The 15,583-nt window shown below is 42.2% G+C and overlaps 2 protein-coding genes across 4 annotated transcripts; both read right to left on the bottom strand.

Moving 5' to 3' along the window:
* Positions 1 to 442: 442 nt before the first annotated feature.
* Positions 443 to 9,486, bottom strand: ccnt2a (cyclin T2a). 3 transcript variants are annotated; one of them, XM_085765260.1, is made up of 10 exons: positions 9,303 to 9,486; positions 8,587 to 8,668; positions 8,318 to 8,446; positions 7,929 to 7,989; positions 7,255 to 7,317; positions 6,543 to 6,588; positions 3,427 to 3,590; positions 3,127 to 3,197; positions 868 to 2,170; positions 443 to 677 (listed from the first exon to the last, which is right to left on the bottom strand). In XM_085765260.1, the coding sequence occupies exons 1-10, from the start codon at positions 9,458 to 9,460 to the stop codon at positions 607 to 609; spliced, it is 2,148 nt and encodes a 715-aa protein (XP_085621386.1). In that variant the 5' UTR covers positions 9,461 to 9,486; the 3' UTR covers positions 443 to 606. The 3 variants fall into 3 exon arrangements, 2 of the variants coding, with proteins under 2 accessions (XP_085621386.1, XP_085621385.1); XM_085765259.1 differs by lacking the exon at positions 443 to 677 and having other exon boundaries at positions 763 to 2,170; XR_015034609.1 differs by lacking the exons at positions 443 to 677; positions 868 to 2,170 and having other exon boundaries at positions 6,145 to 6,588.
* An 888-nt stretch (positions 9,487 to 10,374) lies between these two features.
* Positions 10,375 to 15,470, bottom strand: acmsd (aminocarboxymuconate semialdehyde decarboxylase). The gene is made up of 10 exons (XM_085765258.1): positions 15,306 to 15,470; positions 13,724 to 13,768; positions 12,940 to 13,036; positions 12,809 to 12,858; positions 12,269 to 12,505; positions 11,971 to 12,064; positions 11,398 to 11,493; positions 11,130 to 11,302; positions 10,773 to 10,871; positions 10,375 to 10,595 (listed from the first exon to the last, which is right to left on the bottom strand). Exons 1-10 carry the CDS (start codon positions 15,360 to 15,362, stop codon positions 10,533 to 10,535), a joined length of 1,011 nt encoding a protein of 336 aa, XP_085621384.1. The 5' UTR covers positions 15,363 to 15,470; the 3' UTR covers positions 10,375 to 10,532.
* Between the last annotated feature and the right edge of the window lie 113 nt (positions 15,471 to 15,583).

The raw sequence follows: 15,583 nt of genomic DNA, 5'->3' as shown, positions 1-15,583 counted from the left end.
CAAGAACATAATTGAGGAGATGAAACTTTACACCTAAAAAAAAATTTGCATCCATCAACAGTACTAAATGGAATGCCAGCAAACATAACTTGATCTCATCTCCAGCTGGCCACTGGCTTCCTCCATACAACTGCAGACATGTGATTCAATTAAATTATTTATAGTACTTGTAATACTTCTGTTTCTCCATATGGAGATCTCAAATGTAGGGAAGGACTTCCCTCCCGATGGAAACACACACTCAACCCCTCCCCAACACACTCACACCCAACTTTTGCACATTCCTAGACCCATCTGAGGAGGGAGGAAAACCAAGCAGCAATTCAACACTAACAGAAAAACAGGACTTTGCATTACAGCCCAGAGATGTGACAGTCAGGAAGCATAATTTTTCATCTGTCTACTCTCTCAGAAATTGAGAAGTCCAACAATACTTTTCATGTTTTGGAGATACGTTTTTCTGCCTTTCAGTAAAGGGTTTATCATCACATAAAGAGTTATTTTTCTAGGGCACTTGACAAGGAGGTGAGCATAGTCTTCAAAGTCTCAACTGTGGGTAGTTTGATGCCATTTCCATGTGCTGGCCATAGCTGCAGAGTGGTGGACTCAGTGTCTCTGCTCCCCCACTTCATGTGGCGATTCGCTAGGAGGGTACTGCTGAGAGGTCCGCAGCCCACCTGGGTGTGACAGAGGGGGGGGGGGGGGGGGGAGGAGGAGAAACAAGAATAAGGAAGAGGAGGAGAAGGAGGAGGAGAAAGGGGTGGGGTGGGGGGGGGAGTTAGCCAAAGAGCTGCAAGCCAGATGAGACACACTGCAGTACAGGAGAGGAGCAAAGGGGAGAAAAGGGGGAAGAAAAAGATGAAGTACCTGCAGCACCAGTGCCACTCTTGGAGATTTTGCTCAGTTTGGAGCAAGAAGTGGCAGATGAGGAGGGAGGGTGGTGGTTGTGGCTGGCCTCTGGGTACACCCTCTTGCGTGAAGTGGATGAAGACAAAGAGGTGGATCCGGGAGGAGCAAGCGGTGTCCCTTCCATGCCGACCAGTCCTGGGGTAACCCGTAGCAGGCCTCCCCCGCCACCTGGGCCCTCGGGACCTCCTCGTCCATTCCCACTGTGTGTGTGAGGGTGACTGTGCTTGTGATGGCGATGGAGGTTGTGCTCCGCCCCACGGTGTTTCTCCTTGTTCACCAGCGGGCTGGAATGTTTACTCTTGTTGTTAGTGGTCGCCATGCCTTCATCTGATGAGCTGTGGCAGTCTGATGATGAAACTTTTATCTTCATCTTGAGTTCGTCTTTGCTGGGTCCACTTTTATCCAGCTGGGAGCTGCCGCCAGACCCAGGAACAGCAAGGCGGAGTTTGAGTGAGCTTTTGTCCCGTTTGTCACTGTGATGACGTCTGTCTTGCCCTGAAGTTGAGGAGGAAGGGACTTTAATTTTCATAGGGGAGGGGGTGGTGCTGCCACCACCATGGGACGTTTGGTGGGGCTGTGAATGTTTTCTATGGTCTACTTGGCTCATAGATGACGGTGCATAGGTAGAAGAGGAGGAAGATGTCATTTCACAGTCCAGTATACCTCCATGCTGCTCCTGTCGGCGTTTCTGCCCAGGGACAGCCAGCTCCGCAGCATGTTTCTCCCTGTACTTGTCCAGAGACAGCTTCTGAGCTGGAGACGGTTGTGGTGGAGGAGGCTGAGCTGGTGGAGGGTATGCAGGTTGAGGTGGTTGTTGATGCTTACCCATTCCACTACCTCCTTTTTGTTCCTGTTTGACAGGGATGAAATCTATCGTTTTCTCAGTCCTGTACATTGGTTGATGCTGAAGCAAAGAGGAAGCGGAGGTCTGCAAGGACAGTGTCTGCTCTTGGAGAGGGATGCTGAGGGGTTCCTGTTTTATACAGGTGGAAGGGTACCCTGCTTGGCTCTGTTTGGCCTGGGGCCACTCGCTGTGGCTAGCAGGATTGTATGTGCCAGCCATGGAGTCCAGAGTCAAGGGTGCACCTCCAGACTGGCCGGGCATGGACATTGTGAAGGCAGCGCCTGCTTTGGAAAAGCTTGGGTTGGAGGAGATGCCAGCAAGTGAGGCATCACCTTGGTCTTGGAGCATGGACGGCCCAGCAAAGGAATTATCCAACTGGGAGCTCTCAGTCTTAGGCTTTTTGGCAGCTTGTGTTGCCTAGAGGGCAGAGAAAGATTTGTGAGACTGTGCAGTTTACTTTTTAGTCAGAGTGAGTATTACAAATGTTCAATGTAGTAGGCTTTCTCGTGTATCTGTAACTAGTTTTAATGTGAAATTGCCACCACTGTTGCCATGCAGTTCTTTCACAAGCTGGGTCGGACTATAACAAACTGGGCAGTCATTTTTGCACTTTGGCATGCAAGCTTTTGCTTGTCTTAAAGACGTGTTGAAATGGCTATCGGAGTGCCATTCAGTTCCTTGTGATGACGTGTTTCCGGTAAAAACCGCAGATAGGGAGGCACATATCCCGAGTACTGATTGCCATCTACAGTAGCCAATCGCATCGAAGGTACATAAGGCACCGCCCTTGGGATTGTTAGTAGCTACACTCTTCACCTGCTGTTGTGGAGGACTTCTCCCTAACTTCATCTCCCCCCTTCGGCGAGGATGAAACATGGGTAAAAATAAAATGATGAAACCAATGGGAATGTTTTTGGATTGAAACGGTATGTGTGTTGCAGACGCAGGATTAACCCTGCGACGGGAACAGTATCGGCGCATACTCACAAACTAGTTTGTTACAACACTGAGGCTGTGATGGTGACCAGCAGGGTTTATAGTTTAGTGGAGGGACGTAACATTTCAATTAATTGTGATTGGGAAATGTCTAACTTTAGGACTAGTCATCAAACATTTGAAAGTGTTTTACAGGAAGAGTGAATACTTAGACACAAATTTCGTAAATATCAACAGATAACACATTGAACCTGGAGATACAGGATTAAAGTTAGGAAAATACATTTTTCTTTTCATCAATCAAATTTTATTTATACCTTTCAAAGCAAATAAATGCCATTCAAAGTGCTTTACATTTTGATTTAAAACGTATAAGAAGTGAACAAGAAGAATGCCATGGTTCATGAGGCCTTTAAAAGACTAGTAATATGTCCTACCCTCCAGTTACGTATCCTCTTTAATCGGCTGGGTGTCTTCTCCAGAATCTGCAGGAACTCATGGGTCAACTCTGCAATTACAAGACACAAATGTTTTCTGCTGCTAAACAAAGAAAAACGACCACCTCTTCTCTCATTTAGACACTCATGAAATATGACCAATTATATAAAAATCTGGTACGTGCTTAAAAAACTCAAATTACAGACATCCTAACTGTACTACTTACACAATATATTGCATCTATATGCATATCAACACAATTCATTATAGCAAAGGAAAAGACTTGGATTGCACCTCACCATCAAGCAGCTCAAGTGTGACAGAGCTGTCCACATACTCCCACCAGTGTTTCCCATCAGTGGAAACTGGGATCTCCCAGTTAGACCACTTACATGCCAGGTGGATGCACACACAGGCGATCACCGTGGGCTTGTACTGGAGGCAGAAGGTAGTGAGGTGCAGACTGTATAGTGTGTGAAGGTATGAACAAGTGACGAGTGTATGCAGTGCAAGTAAGACAGTGAATAATTCACATGTGAGGGCATAGGTATGGAAATAGGTTGGTTTCAGCCAGGTGTGGTCAGGATCAGTCCAACATGTGGAGAAAAGAGAAAAAAACACAAGAGGGAGCAAACAACATTAATTTACTGGTGGCATGACATGGGCCATTATTTGAGTATGTTGATACATTACATTTTGTCTGATAATGTAACAACTTCTCTCAACAGACTTCAGTAACAACACAGGTAACAGCCAATATCTTCATAAAATCCAGGTGATGTAAGAGGACATAAAGCCCAGGGGCTCAAAAGCGAGAGGTGAACTGTGTCATGAGACAATGATTTCTGTTTTGAGGAAACATCAGCTGATTTGAATGTTGGGACATCAAAACAAAAGTAAGGCGGCGAGTTTGGGGCCATGTGTAGTAGCTAAGTGTAGTGTGTCCATTGTGAAACACACTGAACCCTGAGGCCACCCATGTGACAGTTGCATAATTGTACAGTGAACTGACAAGGGGCCATTCCTACAGGCCTCTCTGTATGGGTCTCTCTCTCTCTGACTGTGTTCAAAGGGATACTTCTAGTGAGTCCACAAATCAACTAATACAATTTAACAGCACTGCTGCTTCGACTGAAGGCCTTTCTTAAATATCACAGCTAACTGACCTGTAACTCACAGGGATGCAAACGGGTAAGGACCAAAAAAGAGAGGAATTTCCCGGGGTGGGGGGTGGTGGGGTGCTCACCGTTGACAAATAAGTACATTACAATATCACGGAAAAGTCAATTTCCAGTAGTTCAACCCCAACCAAGTATTGAGTGCATATAGATGGACATAGTTTTCAGAAGGCCAACATTTCTATATTAAAAATGCTTAAAAAAAAAAAATCCTTTGCAATATTTCCATTTTGGAGATACTGATTTTTAGGTCTTCACTGAATGTTACTCATAATTATTACAATTAAAATAAACTGAATAAATAAAGACATGGGATGTTTCATTCAGTGTGTAATGGGCATATAGGCTATATAATGTGTTAGTTTCACTTTTTGAATTGAACACATTCTACATCGCGGAGGCGACGTCTCTCCACTTAGGGCTTCCTTCACCTCTGAAACGGGGCAGAGCTCCGTGGAAGACACCTGCCTGACACAGCAACGTAGGGAATCGTGCATGTCCGCGGTGCGCAGCTCCACAGACATGCAAGGGGGGAAAAACGGCGTCGCCGTTGCACCGAATGCACGCGGATACGCACCGCTTTAATGAGACAACCATGAATGAGTTTGCCTCAGTTTCACGTGATTGTCACTGTCAGCTTGTTAGAAAAACATTTTACTGACCCCAGCTGAGACGCTGAGAGCCCCCCCCTCCCAAAAACAAAAACTCTTCGGATCTGAACGATTCACACAAGTCACCTAATTGGTCATGAAAAAAGCGAGTTTCGCTTTTCGGCGCGCTGTTTGCATCCCTGAACTCAGAGTTAGGAAATGTATACATTCTACAATAATGGAATAGCAAGAGAACAGTAATACACATATTAATCATAAACAGACAGTACAACAAATGCATATCACAGTCAAGGTAACAAATAGAGATAGACAAGTGGCTACCATCCAAGTACTCACAGCTAAAATATATACACTCCTGCACTACACATTTCAAAACTCCAAAAGTTTTTGGTTCTTTTTTTCTTTTTATCAACACAAGTTCACTTTTGGTGAACCAGATTTTTCAGGTATCTTGAGCCATGAGCCCTAAAATTACAGAAAGTGTTGATGAATTTTAAAGAAAACCTAGTCCATGTTATAGCTAGGTTCAGTATGAGCCATGACGTCATGGTGAAGTCAACTGCTGCAGTTAAAATGGATTTGGTAAAAGCTGGATGGTAACCTTTTGTGGTGAGACAAGTACAATGTCTGGAGTCTGGTCTGCCAACTTATGGTGGCCTAAGATATCAGTTACAGCCAACATTTACTAACATCTGGCTGATGACTCTGTTAAGCTCCTTTCACTAATTTATACACTGAAAATCCTGTCAAAAGTGAAATGTTTGCTTTCAAAACTAAGTTCAAAATAAGTCAATAAATTAAGAAAAGTGACAAAAGCTCAGACTCCATTCACAGCATCCAGACATTGTCAAGTGTAGTAGTTGAAACTTCAATAACATTAATACCAGTTCCTTTCCACTACTGCCTCCTTTGAGCAAACCCTTTAAGGACCCAGTTTTTGTATTGGTAGATATGTCGAGAAAGATGTTTGTGTCGACTTTATCATTCATGAATTTTGATGTACACGAGTTACTCAATGGTTTTGTTTTACATATGGCAGGTCCTTAATGGGTCACATAAAATGTTCTTCTCACATCTTTTAATTAAGCTCATGTAGAGAAAGAATGTGGTAGAACAAGAAAAAAAGACAAGCAAATTTTGCATAGGTTGAAAATATCTGAGGAGATAATGCATTTTGAACAAATGGGTATGAAAAAGAAAATTTTAAAAATGAATTTGCGGTACTTACCGGAAGGACCTCTACGAGAAATGTTTACATCTGTGAAATCTTTAGCTGCTATTCAGGCTACCAAAGTGTCTTTCTCTTTTAGAATTATGCACTTTTTCGCAACCGAACAAACATGTGGGTTTCAAGCGCACCACTACACTTCACATCTTGCATTCAACCCATCTGTGCCAACACATGGTCCCTTGTACAATACACCGCACTGCAACTGGGGCCGGTAACGCTACAAGCCACCCTGTCCCACTTCCTTAGCACGAGGGAGGGGAGCTGAGGGAGAGGAGGCAAGCGTCCCAACAACCGCCAGCGCAAGTAGGGCCCGTTGGACACTGAAAGGGTACCCTGCATTACAGGAAGCTATGGTGTGCAGTCAAAGTGCAACAAAGGAGGGGCAGGATAACAACCTGTTGGTAGCCATGAAATAGGAAGTCTGTGCCAGATCCTTGCTTGCTGTAAGAGACAAAGAGAAGAGCAGAAAGACAGTGGGAAAAAATGATTACCATTTATGCAAAGAAGAGCATTTTCTTATCATTAGGACAGAACTGAACGTTTGCCTGAAAACAACACTTGGCACTAACCTGTTCCTACATTTTGGAAATTTACAGTGAGCTTGATGATTTTCTATTGATTAAATCTGAAGAAAACGGTGGAAGATATTCCAATACAATGAATTAATTGCTTTGAGTGTTGCTGTATGACGATCAAATTATGTTCTCATTTTACAAATTACCAATCAGGCAAATTATTCACAAAGCCAATGAAAAGAACAATGTTCAAGGCAGCCATTTTTTCAACGTACAGGTTATTTTGTATGTGAAGGATAAACTATCAGAATTTATTTTGTTTAAGTTTATGATGATCTAATAGGGGAACTGAAATGGCACATCTTCCCCACACTAAGGTCAGTGAAATACAGTCTTTCACCTGGCCCAATAAACATCAGTACATTTTGCCATGTCACACAATGAACTCAAGAGGTCATCAAAAGTAAAAAAGAACAAGGTGTGTGGTTATGTAACCATTAAATCAGCAAGGTTTTCACCCCCCTCCCCACCCATATCTTAGGTGGGACAAACAAGACCAGAGGGCACAAAGAGCAAAGAAGGAAGCCTCTACCTCGCACTAGCTGGGAACATTTCACCACATCAGTGTGTGGGTGATCAATAGTAATTTCAAAGCCTGGAACAAAATACATGACAGGTGAGTTCAACACAAACACAGTTGGGAGGTGACATGTCATTTAATAATGAAACAAACAGATTAAGCGCTCATTTTAAAGGATGTTTATTCAGACTATGATTTATGTTTTATTTATATTTGATGTATGAATATTGGAACTTGATGGCCAATTGATTTATATATTCATGTTATTATTAACTCGGGTCCAACCTCTTTCACTTTGGATGAAATCTCTTATCAATAGATAAGCATAAATAGCTGTAGCCATAAAATAAAGTGTCGTACAGCAGCAAAGTGAAGATAAGATCATTCAAAAGAATTCCTCAATGAATGTTCTACAGCCTCGTTAATAGCAGCGTCCACGAGTAATGTCAGCATTCACAATGACATGTCACCTTTACATGATTTATTGAAAATACGTATGACACATATTTGACATGATACCCATAAGTAGCTGATACATTTCACTTAACAGGCTGTGAAGAACAAAAAAATCAGTGATCATTAGCACTACTCCCTTACTGATAATGACAAGCCAATGAAAATGATTATGAAAAACAAAAGTGCTCGCTCTCTCGCTCAAGTCATCCACTCCAGTCACCACTACTTACCCAGGGTCTGCAGCACTATGGATTCAAGTATCACCAGCTCTTGAGCTTGCTGGAGGTATGCCTGAAGTTTGATAGACAGTCATTACAACACAATTGTAATGAGTCTATTAATCTATCCCTCTAAAAACTGATTTCAAATGGCCAAAACTCCAAACAGAGAGGCTCGTTTTACTTTCAATGTAAATCTAGTTAGGTGCAGATGTTTCTTGCACACCAACAGCAGGCCAGATGTGTTAAAATATGACCCTTCATACAGGGTGAACGCATGTGGCACAGCCAGCTTAACTGTACACAGGGAAACCATGACCACTGAGAGAACTGGAAAAGACAGATGTGGAGAGGGGGAAAAAACACTCAACCATTCAATACACAGAGCTTCCCAAACTTACATTACTTTTTGTGTCTAGAGGTGGTTCTTGGGGATTTAGGCAAGCATGTGCAACTTTGATCACATGTTCGAGTTTCCGAGGTTGCTCCTCCACTTTTGCGGCCAAGAATAAGGTAGTCGGAGATATTATCTGTATGAAAGCATCAAGATATTTTAAGCCAAACCCAAAACTAACGTTACTACAGGCAGTAGCAGATGCCATGCATGTCACAGGCTACATAACAAGGTTACAGCTGGAGCATGAGTGGTATTAAGAAACATCATACTTACATTTCTATGGAATTTGGTGAAGGAATGGTGCATATAAAATCTATGCATGTAAACAATGGCTGTATTTATTGTTAATTGGGAGCTGGAGAGAGGAGTCAAGGATAACTCTGGGATGGATTTCCTTAATGTACGAGCAGTTCACCTTCTTTATGTGCAGACAAGCCAGGTCACACATTAATGTGCGCGACTTAACGGCACCTAACCATTTTAAATTAGTGAATTAAGTGAGCCAACGACACTATGCAGCAGGTGACTTAGCTTAATGCTAATCATTCTACTGCTACATCAAAAAATAACCACAACGTGCCACATAAAAACTACCGGTACATAATATGATTACTGGTCTAATGAAGAACATGGTTATTTGATGACCAAAGCTATATCGAGTGGATATTTAGAGGGCAGGTGATTAGCAACAGCTGCAAACTAGTGCCGGCCTGTCAGACATCAACCCTGCGCTAGCATGTTAGCTAATGCTAGGCTACGTTAGCGCACAGCTAAACGTACAACCGCCACATCAAGATTTCCTGGGACGGTTTCTTTGAAAAACATAATTTCAACTATTGCAAAAACGCAGAAAACACAACCCGCAGGCGACAGAGCCTCTAAACCTCCCCCACGTCGGTTTTAAACCGAGTTAACGTAACGGGCCCGCTCGGTTAGCGCCATGTCTGCTCCGGTCCGGTCGACTGGTAAGTTTGTTTACAAAAGGATACACGTTGAGTCTCTGGCCCATGTCTTGGATCAGATTCGCCGCCTGCTGTCGGTAGGAGAGCTCCCGATCTGGTTCCACTCCACATCGGCGGGACGGCGTGGTTTCAAGCTGATCCCGGGTGAAATACCACTTCGACGAAGACCCTCGGCACGCCGCCATTGCTCTCCAACGTTCACTCGGGCATCGGTAAAAAAAAAAAAAAAAAACGGACGTGACGTCAATGTCGCACAGGAAAAAACGACTTCTACTGGAGACCATGGTAAAATTTTGGTGTCCACCTGTACGGACAGAGCTATGTGGTGCGCACATTTATAAATACACGTTTGGTGTTTGTATTTCTTTGGTAAAAATGGATTATAACCCGATCACCAACAATCACTGATTTAATTGTGTTTACCTTACGAGGAATCCTCAATTGGATGCATGATTTTTGCTATGAGCTGAGTTATTGTGAGTCAACGCACAGGTTTAAAAGGAATGATCACTCCTGAGGCCTGAATAAGGCCTACATTTTTTTTTACACCCTGTCTTTATTTAGGATCAGCGGTGATGGAGCACATTAATAAGAAAGGTATAGCCTATTGGGATTAATCTCTCACTACAGAGATAATTAACTCTTGATAGGCCAAGCAATAAGCCATTCGTTGACGCCTATGACTGACACTTTCTAACAGAGATGGAAAGTGCATTATGTTTATCATTGCAACGCTATCTCTAACATAACTGTAATGATGCCAGCCATCCCGGGGTCATTCCTATGTTCCCACAGCTATGTTCCCACATTTCTAACTTTTGTTGTCACTGAAAATTAGGCCCTATGTTCCCACCATATGGTTGGGTTTAGGCAATGAAGAAAGGAGTTGGTTAAGTTTAGTAAAAAGACCAGGTAGAGGCTAGACAGGCCAGATAGATAGAGTCCAGATACAGTAGGTAGAGAGAGTCCAGTGGGAACATAGGGCTGAGGGAACATAGGGCTGTGGGAACATAGGCACGCTCCCGCCATCCCAATTTCCACTCTCAGAGATAGGCTACTTGTGTTTTATAGATCAAACAACAAAAAAGGCAATCAAAGATGTATGACCATAAAGTAGGCTACTTTATTAAAACAAACCACATTGAAATTTGTTATGCACAACACAAACTTCAGGGTGTTTTCTATTAGCCTATCATAATATCCATATCTGAATAAAGCTATTGCACTGAATCACTGGGGGTATTTCACATTTTTATGTTACTCAAATTGCTCACGCTTCAGTCCCAAAAATTCCAGCGCATTTCCAGCAAGCAATGTATCCTGCAATACAAAAGAATAAGCAGTCTGAATATCGGATGCATTACAACACTGATTGACAAAAAAATACTTTTGAAATTAGGCCTACGAAATTCTTCTAAAAGTGCCCCAGAGAAGCCTTTCTACCTTCCTGTGTGTTGTATCTCCATTTTTAAATGAAGGAGAAATAAATTGTGTTACCTTTAGTGTTTCATCAAAGTCATCCATTGACTCAATCAATGATCCAGGCTGCAGCTCACCCAGTGGAAATGGATAATCTGTTCCCAGCATTACTTTATCCTAGAAGAGGAATAAACATGTGTTAAATAAGAAGACTGTTCAGCAAATTAACAGTATTTTTGTCAAAAGTGCCTCCATGCAGAAACCTTGGCAAGCCTTGGTGTGCAGTTTTGTATCAAAAGTAAAGTTACTGTTGCTATTGACATAACTATATGGCCAACCTACCCACTCACTCTCTATTCTCACCACTGCAGCACCCACTCAGTGTCTTTCTGACCACAAATAAGACATGGCATGTGTTGAGTGAACGAAGCTCACCTTTCCAATAATATCAACGAGCAGCCTCAGGGAGGTGGGGTCATGAACTAAGGAGTCAGTGTAGAAAGAGCCGAGGTATTTCCGTGGACTGATCTTGTTGTCGACTGCACACAGGTCCGGGCGGACTGTGTGGCCATGTTCGATTCTGCCAATAGTGAATGGGAAAGAACCACCTACAAGCAGGCAGACAAAAAGGTCACAAAAAGGCCAAACAACAGCAAACGGTCTCACTACACCTTATATAAAGTGAGAATCCTTTGACGGCTACCTCCATGAGCAAAGCAGACTTTGAGTTTGGGAAATCTCTCGAAGACACCTCCAAATATCATCGAGCAAATAGCCATGGTTGTCTCTGAGGGCATGCCTTTGTAATGGAAAAGACAACAAGATCTAATCATTTTTCCCACATTAGAATGATGAATGTTATATTATTGTGAAGACAGTGCAGGTGTGTTATACAAAATTACATCATGACTGGCCACCTCTAGCCTTTAGTGCAATGCATTAAATGTGATGTGAAAGCTTAAATCCTCATAGAATCAGCACCAATGAGGATTTTTATCTCACATATAATGGTATAATGAGGTTTTGATGGCCTCATCAATCATTTAAAGAGGCAGTATAGCCAACACTTACAATAACAGATATAATATTGCTGTGTTTTTAATGTCAGTTTGGTTTGATACACCAGCATAATTATAGCTCTGTTTAATTTGTATTTCAGACAAACAGGTTGCAAAGAAGTGTGTGTTTTATTTTCAATCAAATATAAACCAAGAGGCAGAGGGGGAAAGGAGTGTGTGGTGTTCAGTATCTATAGTTCCTATTCCATCTTCCTCACCCACCAGCCAGGGCAGCCAATACTTAGCCATCCTCCCATCTGTCTGCATGTCCCATGGGTGGATAAATATGGAGCAGTCCAGCTCCTCAGCCGCCTGTGGGGAGGACACAGTGCAAGGTCAGTATTTCTCTGTGAATGAGAACTTGACCTATACAAAAACCAAGGGAAACGTCACTGTGGTCATTAATCAGTGAAACTGTAAACATAGACATTTGCAACTACTGTATCACCTGAAGATGATGATGTAATTTATTTTTCATTTCACTGTAATTTCATACTATAGTATGTAATGTCTCACAGTGTAAAAGGGATAGAGTTCAGTGGCGTTGAGGTCCCAGTTGTTGATATGTGAGCCAATCTGCACCCCAGGGAACCCCAGCTCCTTGACGCAGCGCCTCATCTCCAGGACGGCCAAATCAGGAGCTTGCATTGGCAGCGTTCCCAGGCCCACAAACCTCTTGGGGTGGCTACGCACAGTCTGGGCCAAATCGTCGTTTAAAATGACGCAGAGATCCAGTGTGTCATGAGGTTTGGCCTGTAATCCAAAAATAAAATAAAAACAAGTACATATATGTAAGAGTTAATCATGCAAGCCCCTTCTTAGCTGTAATGCCTCTGTTACTGAAGAGTAATGATAACAGTTTAACATTTAAACCACCATGGTAATGCACAAAAGACCTAAAATTTAATTAGTTTTTTTCAGTATGAGTGGGTAGCTGGAGCTCACAATAAGTTAGGGCACAGAAAACAGTACTCTGTAGTTACAGGCACTCAGCAATAATACTATAGCTGCACTTGTTTGTTTTTGCTTTAGTTTGTTGTCTTAGTGTGCACTCACCCAGTAACTGAACATCACAGGAACAGTAGACAGAGCTTGAACAGTCACACCTGAATAAGGAACAGAAGTGTGGGTGTAGTCACCAGTAAGATGAAACAAGCTGAAACACTTGTCTCAGTAGTTGCACGCACCATGTTGATCCATGTCTCGTATGCGTGCGCTTGCATCCCAGCAGTTTTCTTGAATCACTCGGAACAGCTTCCCGTCCTTCATCATCTCTGCTTCACCCTGGAACACCAGTTGCAATTTTAACTTTTGTTCACAGTCCCTCCATTGTTGAGTCTGAACAAATTCATTATTTTTTAACTTTTCAAAATTCTACCACATGATGGCAGCAGACAGTCAATTCACATTTTATTGGTACACATGGCATGTTAAAAATATACAGTATGTGTAATTGTAGACCTAAAGACAAAAACAACATCTGTCTTGTTTATCCTCTGTCAATTGCGTTGATTAAAAATCCTCCTATTTTGGATGTGAGCATGTGGATTTGAGAGTCCTCTGAGATTTTGCTTTTGGCATTGGCATCTGTACTTAAACAGATGTCTCTCAGCAGACACAGCTTATGTTTGTATGTATTAATGTGACACTTTCTACTATAAGTTTACATGTGCAACTAGCTGTAACGTTAAAATGTTAAAGTTGAATCGATCCACACACAGCTGCCACTGTGTTGCTGCTGTGTGTTTGAAGTGTATCTCTCTGCTGACGCAGTGGCAACGTGCTGAGTTCTGCAGCTGCTCACATAGCCAGGACCAGCCTGACAGGTCCACAGGGTGCGGTGCAGCCGGGAAGAGCCTGCTGAGTGCCCGGCGTAGTACGCAGCACAATTGCGTAAATCCCCCTGTACCTGTGCCCTTTCTGTCTGCACAGATATATATCTACATATATAGGTGTACGTCGTTGACTCACCTTGCAGTGATGGTGAAGCTGCACAAAGCCATCATATCCATACCTCTGAAACATATGCAAAAACAAAATAAATGTGCAGTAAAATATCACCTACTAAAAATAAAACAAAACAAACATCCAATAATAAATAATAATACCAGTGCATAACATTACATAACGGATGTACATCATTTATTGTTTAATATTCCCTGTGTACCTTCCTAAAAAAAAGACTTATAATCTGCAAGGATTCAGTCTTCCTCCTGGAGGACTATCCACTCCAATGTCCTGGATCAACAGTGAGTGCCATCTGAGGCGGTTGACTCTTTTGCATACAAATGATCTCTACGTGAGCATAGACAGTTAAGTCCCATTTCATATCCCTCCAGATCAGTACAACTGTGCACATAGATAGATAGTGACAGAGAAGCTTCAGCTAACCCAAATGCAAAGAGGGTTTAACTTTTAAAGGAATGATACGACAACAACATCTTAGTGTTGAGCACACTTTAGGGCTCAGACACTCAAAGCCCTCAGCTCAAACAGAACTGTATTATTTTATTGATTTGACATTTGATATCAAGCCAACAATCATTCATGAATTTTATTTACTCAAATTTCATGAAAACATAATAGAAACATGATTTTGACCCGACATGTCTCAGATGTCCAGTCCAGAAATGATGCATTAGCTCTGTTTGGGCATTTAGAGACCCCAGCTGAAAAATATGGTTGGATTTGTTTATGCTTTATATGTGTGATTGATCTCTCTACTTTTTAGGCAAACCCCCACAGATCCCAAATCAATAATTCAGTTTGTCATTTGAAGGTGTAATAGAAGTGTTTTTAAAAATTCTGTGTTGCATTGAACTGTTGCACTGGGGTTTCACTGAGCCTATATCACCATTACATAATATTATAAGCTTGGTGGAAATAACAGAAACACCTGTCAATATGATGCAATAAAACAAACACTACAGCCTCCAAAATGGCCATAAAGTTGAATCAGCAATTTTCTAAAACAATTTCAACAGAAAGTAAATATGTGTTGAAAAATGCTTAAATAATCTTTGTGTGCCTTTTTCTTTTCTTTTCTTTTCTTCAGTTTCACCTATTCACTTGGTGTTGGATTATATGATCTTAAAGGTGTATTTGTTTGGTATGGATATAACGATAGATAGAAAGAAAGAAAGAAAGAAATCTTGAGGGACTGCTTGTAGCACTGTCTCCTGTCCTGTCGTAAATGTGGGAAATGATTAGCGAAAGCTAGTCCACCATAGTGACAGAGACATAAGAGCAGGATCAGAGAGACCAAGGCCAGAGCCTCCTATTGATTAAAGTTTAACCATCCATAGACGACAGACTTATGGGGGTAGCTGTTAAACTCCTTGCTGACACTCCAATGGAAAATGTCTGTACATCTTATTTTAGGCTGTGGGCATCTAATAGCATTCGATTCAAGGAGAACCTCTGCCTTACACAGAACTGATACAAAGCTGTGTGTTTGTATTGTTAGCCCACTGAACCGCACATAATGAAGTCAGGCCCATAAATTGTGCACTCAACACTGTGACAACAACCATTATCATGAACTTGTGCTTACCTGCTTCAGATTGGGCCACTCCTTTGGCAAAATATGATTATGAATATCAACCTTCATCCTGGCGATTGATCCCTGATAAGTTGACAGGTCTGGTTCAGAGAGATTTCCTGTGGTAACTGCACACACAACCAGTAATCCCGTCCCTGCCCTGAACCAGAAACCAATGACCGTCAGGTGAATGTCTGTTGGGACACCCTCGTTATTTATTAGCCTACCTCTACAACAAGCAGCCAGCAGTCAGAGAACTGACCAGGCTGATACTGTGAACCATGAAGGGA

This window comes from Trachurus japonicus, chromosome 21 (assembly GCF_045865225.1).
Source record: "Trachurus japonicus isolate A0001 chromosome 21, Traja_1.0".
In the NCBI taxonomy this organism is placed as follows: Eukaryota; Metazoa; Chordata; class Actinopteri; order Carangiformes; family Carangidae; genus Trachurus; species Trachurus japonicus.
This window is presented reverse-complemented; position numbering and strand designations above follow the sequence as displayed.